General features: G+C 45.9%; 1 protein-coding gene across 1 annotated transcript in view; it reads left to right on the top strand.

The window, feature by feature from the left end:
- LOC139402720 (microtubule-associated protein 2-like) overlaps positions 1-7500 on the top strand; it is a 57088-nt gene that overhangs the window by 32782 nt on the left and 16806 nt on the right. Inside the window, exons 6-10 of the mRNA XM_071146620.1 lie at positions 1-15; positions 1284-4304; positions 4578-4778; positions 5062-5202; positions 7315-7370. The exon at positions 1-15 is cut by the window's left edge and continues 246 nt beyond it. Coding sequence (XP_071002721.1) covers positions 1-15; positions 1284-4304; positions 4578-4778; positions 5062-5202; positions 7315-7370 — 3434 coding nt within the window. The remainder of the gene's footprint in view (positions 16-1283; positions 4305-4577; positions 4779-5061; positions 5203-7314; positions 7371-7500) is intronic.

Here is a 7500-nt window from a genome sequence, read left to right as displayed (position 1 = left end):
AACCATCAGAGGAAGGTGTGTGTGTGTGCGTGTGTGTGTGTGTGTGTGTGTGTGTGCGCGTGTGTGTGTGTGTGTGTCTCTGTGTGTGTGTGTGTGTGTGTGTGTGTGTGTGTGTGTGTGTGTGTGTGTGTGTGTGTGTGTGTGTGTGTGTGTGTGTGTGTGTGTGTGCGTGCGTGCGTGCGTGCGTGCGTGCGGGCGGGCGGGCGTGCGTGTGTGTGTGTGTGTGTGTGTGGCGTGTGCACACGTGCATGTTTTAACTGTTTGTGTGTGTATCCCACATTGCATGTTTTCCTCCTCTCTATAGTCTGTTTTAAAGGCTGTGATGTGGATCTAGCTTTGCTGTGCTACTGGTTTCTTAGCTGTTGCTGCTGCTACAATGTGAACACATACAAGCACATTGATTTCTTATTGCATAAGCAGTCAATTCATTGTGTGCTTTCATCATTGATCAAACCTTTTTTGTGCGGCCCCCAGTTCACTTTTGAACTCATTGCTAAGTGTTTTTGCCAGCTACATTGCAAATGAGACGGTAAATGTTTTGAATGTCAGGTGTATTGTATTGTAAAGATTCATTGCGAATCCGTTTTTTCCCCCTCCGTGGGGTTTTGTTTTTGGCTTTGGTACATTGTGTTCAATTGTGTCTCTGTATTATTTGCATTCAGTTTCATGTTGCTGTCATTTCATCTGACGTCAATGTAAACCAGCAATAATGTAGGAAGTACTAGATACAACACTGTTTTTCAATTATCTCTATTCTCTCTGACACTGAGTTATACTAACTGAGTTATATTCACCTTCATTGATTGAACATTTCTACATTTTCATCCTTTAATAAGATCTTCCTAAACATTTACTCGTCTTAGTTTGTAGTTAGAATCAATATCATAAAATGTGATTTATATATAGTCGATATGAAACATGTTACATTCATTGTATCCTCTATTCATTCAGCACATAGGATATCCTCGCAAGGTAGCACAGTAATTCAAGTTTACTTAAAGTGCCAATATCTTCTTGAATATTTCAGATTCATTCTAAATATCCCATGTCATTCAAATCGTGCTCTTCATTCAGTCATTCTGTTCCTGCACACCATCCCAATGTCATCGAACTGAACTGTGCTGCAATCATGCTCCCAGTGGCCAGAGATAGTATTGCTGTGTGCCCTACATTGTGCTTGATGGACAGCTCTCCATATGAAGAGGGCTTTGCTTGTCTGTGCTGGCTGTAGCATGTGGACACCGCAAAGAAAGAAAGAACGCTGAGCTAGTGTAACTCATCAGCAGCACAGACCACTGCAGATTTACTTGCAGACCTGCCGGTGAACCCAGAGAAGCCTCGTTCCGACAATCCTGCCATGGCAGAGCATCCACAGGGGGCACCCCCTCCGCAGAGCCCGGTGGCCCCCACCACAGAGAGAGAAACACCAGAGGGAGCAGAGAGCACTGTGTCCATCGCTGAGTTCTCCACTGGTTCCCCCAAAAACAAATCTCTAACTGATCCTACCCCCACAGAACCCGAGAAAACGGTTCAGCCTTTAGTGGAACCAGAAAAGGGGCAAGGGACTGGAAGTACCACTAGTGTGGTTCCTAAGATGGAATACCTTCCGGAGCCCAAGACCACTGCTGAGAAACAGCCCTCGGTTGAAGAGCTCGACTCAGTTCCTCTTTCAGTTGTATATGAGCCCCTGAAAGATTACATTGAGGAAGAGGAGGAAAATGATGCTTATGTTACACCCAGTAAGTCAGCAAACCGTGAGAGCGTTCGTGAGGAGAAAGAGATCATATCAGAGAAAACTGAGAAAAGAATGCTGAGTCTAGGACAATCGACCGCCAGGCCATTGTCATTTGAGACTGAGAAGATTGAAGAGACTCCTCAAAGTAATGTCAGTGATGGAGAAAACACAAAGCAGGAGGCACACATATCTGCTGCAGATACTCTAAAAGACAAGCAGAGTTCGGAAGATAAGTCTGGAGTTGCTTCAAAAGATGAGTCAGGTATGACGGCCTACTTTGAGACCTCTACACAAAGGGATACTGAAAAACCAGGAGAACGTGGTGAGGGTTACTATGAGCTCAGTGCTGTCAGCCAGAAGAAGCCCTCAGAGGAGGTTCTGGAGGCCGATTCAAACATTAAAATAAGCGATTCAGCACCAGAACAGACAATATCCAGCATAACGTTGATGAGTGACAGTGCCATGGACAAGCTAGAGGATCTCCCTAAGAGGAAGGATGTGTGTACTAGGCTGTCACCTGGCAAATTGTCATTGGAACACAGAAGTCTTTCTCTGAATTTTGCTATTGGCTCAATGGGTCAAGCAGGAGAGCAAAACCAGTCGAAGCTCTCATCTCTTCCAGAGGTCTCTTCCGGAAGCCTGGATGAAACCACAGGCTACCTTCCTCTAACCACCCCATTAGTAACATTAGAGAGACAGTTACTTCCTGTGACTCCAGAGATAGCTCTCCCAGTCCCTACCACTGAAACCTCCACTGATCCACCTGAAGACACCACCTCTAAGACAATGTGTTCTCCTGAGTTGTCACTCTCACCCATGAAGCAACACTACACTCATTTGAATGACCCATCCAACGACCTTCCTGAGATGCTGGACCTAGCCGGTGTTAAGCCCAAACCCACCCTGGAGAAGAGGGAGCTGGACCAGCATAATAGAAGGAGGTCTGTCCCTGCCTGTCCATCTGCTGCTCTGGTGGGCAGTTCTCTGGCCAAGCTGGTGCTGGGGAACCAGCAGACGCCCAGGGTGGTGGGTGGAGAGGAGAGCCAGCAGGAGGAGCGTGGTTACTGCGTGTTTAGTGAGTACTCTGGTCCCATGCCCTCGCCTGCCGATCTGCACAGCCCAGTGGGCTCCCCACACCAACGGTTCCCCACAGTGACTGAAGGGGACAGTGACGAGGAACTGGGAGCCATTGCGGAAGAGGGCGAGCAAAAGCTGGCACCGCAAAAAACAAACCAGGCAGAGGAATCGGTTGGAGGAACAGTTAAGCCAATTTTGGTGCTTGAAAGAGCTGTCACGGCAGGTGTCAAACCGGATCGTCTGAGGATCCCTGTGGCTCCATCCAAAGACAAACTGACAGAGTTCCGGCTGGAGAGCGGTCTTCCCGGGGACATCAAAACCCAAGCCATTCCTGAGGTAGAGTTGGAGCAGGACCTCTCCAGAGAAGCGTCCCCCATCCCACCAGACTTCGCATTTACTTTTGGCACTGAGGTGAAGGACACCAAGCTTTTTGCGACCTCTGAGTCTCCAGCAAAAAAGGCTGCCGCTGTGGAGGGAACCAAAGTTGAGGGAGTCACAGCGGAAGTCAAAGTAGAGGTGGCGTCAGCAAGGATTGGGAAGAGTCAGAAGACTGGTCTTAAAAAGCCAGAGATGGAGAAAGTGGAGGAGACCTCAGACCCAGACCATCAGACTGCTGTTGAAGACTTACAGCCAAAGGATGTTCGAGGACTGGAGAGAGAAAAGAAAAAAGAACCCATGACATCATCACCTGAATCATTAGTGGAGATCATCAATGCGCAGGAGAAGAAGCGTGAAAGTGAACCAGAGATGTCAACAGTACCAGCGGAGGCTGTCGTTCCAAAAGAAGAGGCCAAGACCAAAGCTGAAGAAACATCACCAACACCCTCTAACGTGAGCACTGCAGATGTGGAGGAAGCCACAGAGCAACTAGAAGAGAAAAGTCCAGAGAAAAGTGTTTCTGGAAGTTCTCCAGTTATAGTCATACCTCAGGCACAAGTTGAGGAAGAGGAGGAGGAAGACGATATAGAAGTAGCTGAGGAAGTCTTGGAGGAAGTTGAAGGCCCTCCTGTGCTCCTCAAGGAGAAAGAGCAAGAGAGTCACCCTATGGAGAAGCAGGAGGAGGTGACAGAAGAGGTGAGGGTGGTGGGTGGGGCGGAGGAGGTGATTGTTGAAAATCCTAAAGATTTGGAGTCTGCTGTTGCTGGGGATGACGAATCATGTGATGCTACTGCCCCAACCATTGATGAAGGGGATTATGCCGATCACATCTCTCACCTATCTGCCTGCTCTGGAAACGACCAGCCACAAACCCTGGATGGAAAGGAGGCAGAGAAAGAGAAGAATAAAGTGGAGGCTAAAGAAGGGGTGGTGCTGCAGGAAGAGGAGGAGTCCGCTGAAGTGGGGCAGGAAGTTGAGATGAAGGCTTCCAGTCGCGAGGAGTCGGAGACCTCAGACGTACTGCGGAGCCAGACCAGCGAGACCACCGCTCTCGACGAGACCACCATGGACGTCTCCATGTTAGACAGCGAGAGTGGCTGGGTGGACTCACAAGGTAGTTGTCCCAAAATGTGCATGCAATTCTAACAATGTAAATGCAAAATGTTAGCTTCACATGTTTTTGCTTGCGTAACTCACACAACAACAAACAAGCGTTTTAACTGGACTATGAACAACAATACACAATCTATATCGTGGAAATCTTGAAATGCAACTTTATACCCAGATGGTCCATTCTATTCAATATAGATCATGTTGAATATAGGACATATGGGCCAGGTGTATGTGGGCTTAGCCCTCCTGTCCTATCTCACTCCCTATGCTGCAGATGATGACAGAAGCGTAATGACAGAGCAGATTGAAGCTCTGCCCAAAACACAGAGTCCTGTCAAGACTCCCCTGGTAGAGAGACCCTCTAATAAACGTCCCCCCGGCAGAGGACAGGGGCGCACCTCCACCCCCGAGCGCAAACTCAACCGCAGAGAGCCCGTCAGTCGTCGTCCAAAGGAGGAAGAGAAGAAGAAAAAAGGTTTCTAGATCTAGAATGTTAGATCGTCCATGTTATTCTGTGTTATTTACTGTATATATCTGTGGTACTGCTGAACATCACTTCTGTCATGGAAATCTTTTAAATTGCACTGGCAAGGATTTGTTTTAGTTTTATTACACAGTTTGTATATGACAATGTTACCACCTCTTCGTGGTCTTGAGACCCATACTGTGTGTTGATTAAATGGAAATTGCACCACGCTATAATGACAACAGATGTCCACTTCCTTCCTGTTGTTAACCCTGTCTTCCCTCTCTGCTAGCGGGGACGAAGAGAACTGAACAGTGTAAGGTATCAGTCCTCCAGTGTCGCTCTCCCACTCGGAGGATTGTAGTCAAAGCTGCTACGTTCAGACAAGCTAGACCTGCTTCGCACCACGGCTCTGCTAGAGGCAAGCCACCAGGTGACCTACCTACCGTCCTCACAGCAGGGAAACCGATGCAATGTAGCTGGCCAAAAACAGAATGTGCACTGCAGACCCATCGCAAGTTGTTTCTCTGTTGTTCATGATTTTTTTTCTCTCATTGTATTCCTGTATTGGTCTTTATTTTGATGTTTTGTTTTTGAGAATCACGAGATCATGTTGCATTATGCTCGTCCAAGCTGTAAGCTCTGTGTTTGGGGAGTGTTTGTGCTTTGTGAGGACAATGTGCTACTATGGTTGTGCTTTGTGAGGACCATGTGCCACTATCCCAGCTAGCACATAACGTTCTGAGAACCGTAGGTTTCTTAGAGCTTGGTGAGGGCATACATCCTCCCCTTAACGTTCTGGGAACGGTGCAGGGTAGTTCCTTGGATTTAGAACATTCTCAGCACATTTAAGGAACTTGACCAAAAACCCCCATAATTTTCTTGGCATTTGCTTTAACAGAACGTTTCATAAAAATTCAAACATCGTTAAATTTAATTTCAATTTTGGTAATGTTCTAGTAATGTTCTTTAACAGATTTGACATTGGGAACCTCTCTAAATAGTTCTATGCTCATGGTTCTATTTAAAGTTATGTCATAAAATTGTTCAGAGGACGTTAAGAAAACCTTCCGGAAAAACCACAAGAATACTTTAGAGAAGGTTCTAAGAATGTTATTTAAAACATATACCTTCCGTTCTCAGCATCAACATAATGGGGTCTGTTTGCATCAACGTAATGGGGTCTGTTTGCATCAACGTAATGGGGTCTGTTTGAATCAACGTAATGGGGTCTGTTTGAATCAACGTAATGGGGTCTGTTTGCATCAACATAATGGGGTCTGTTTGCATCAACGTAATGGGGTCTGTTTGAATCAACATAATGGGGTCTGTTTGAATCAACATAATGGGGTCTGTTTGAATCAACGTAATGGGGTCTGTTTGAATCAACATAATGGGGTCTGTTTGAATAGACTAAAATTAACATTTTTGTATGTGTAAAAAAAACATGGCAGGCTGGTGGTGCAGTGGACTAATTCTATGGGTAGAGAACAGTTGATTATAGGTTTGAATCTCACTGATGCTGTGTCACAATGTGTTTGCATGATTAATGCCAAAGGAAATCAATTTCTGCATGCTTGGAGTTCCAAAAAGTGAACCCAAATAATCTAGCAGTTTTGTTAAAATCATATTGAAACATTGAGTGAATGTTTTAAGGAAGCTATTCAAAAATTTAAACAACAACAAATTGTTATAAAACATCAGAATAAAACTTTCAAGGAACTAGACTAAAGCGTTCTCAGAACCTCCAGCAAACCCAGAGGAGGCAAAATGTTCACTTCCATTCTCAGAATGTTTAAAAAAAACATTCAGTTTTACCAGTCAGAATACTTATGGCTTCGTTCCCAGAACCAATGGGAAACCAAAAACGCACGTTCCCCCAACTTCCAAGGAACCAAGTGTGCTAGCTTGGATGGTTTTTGTCTTGAGCCACAGTACTATACCTTGCTCTTCTGTTTGATAGAAGTGACTGGCAGGTGTCTGACTGGGGTGCTGCTGTGTGAACTGAAATATGGGTGAATTTGGTCAGGAACAAATTAGCCTGACGAAAATGCTTCCTTGAAGATTTGCAGTAAGAATGCATCACTTCTGCATTAGAATGTTTTCTGATTCAGTGGTTAAAGATAGAGTGCACTGGCTGTGTGTGTGGACTGTGTGTGTGTTCGAGTGTTTGAGATTATTGATGGGTTGTCGTCTTCTCTGGTATCTGGTGTCTGCTGCATTCCCTCTACTCATTGCTGCTGCTGTGTGTTTCTGTTGGCTGATATCACCCTCTGCTGGCCTAGCCCTGACAGTTGATTATTCTCTCTCTCTCTCGCTCTCGCTCTCTCTTCTCTCTCTCTCTCTCTCTCCTCCCTGTCTCTCTTTCTCGGTCTCTCTCTCCCTTTCTCTCTCTCTCTTTCTCTCTCTCTCTCTCTCTCTCTCTGGCTCTCTCTCTCTCTTTCCTCTCTGTCCCTTCCTCTCTTCCTGTATCCTTCTCTCTCTTCCCTCTCTGTCCCTCCCTCTCTCTCGCTCTCTCTCTCTCTCTCTCTTTCTTTCTCCTCAGCCGTGGAGGACCAGCAGCCTCTTAATGTGACCCACCAATCCCGGGAAAGGACCTCTGTAAGTAATACACACTGCATATGGTAATTTAGAATATATTGATGTCTCATTGTGTTGTCACTGACATCCCACCTCCGATATGTCTTCGGTCTTTGTATTTCATTATTTTCCCATCTCTCATCTCCTGTCT

The sequence above is a fragment of the Oncorhynchus clarkii genome, unplaced genomic scaffold, assembly GCF_045791955.1.
Source record: "Oncorhynchus clarkii lewisi isolate Uvic-CL-2024 unplaced genomic scaffold, UVic_Ocla_1.0 unplaced_contig_3542_pilon_pilon, whole genome shotgun sequence".
NCBI lineage: Eukaryota > Metazoa > Chordata > Actinopteri > Salmoniformes > Salmonidae > Oncorhynchus > Oncorhynchus clarkii.
The sequence above is the reverse complement of the archived record's forward strand: the minus strand, read 5'-3'. Positions and strand labels throughout refer to the sequence as shown.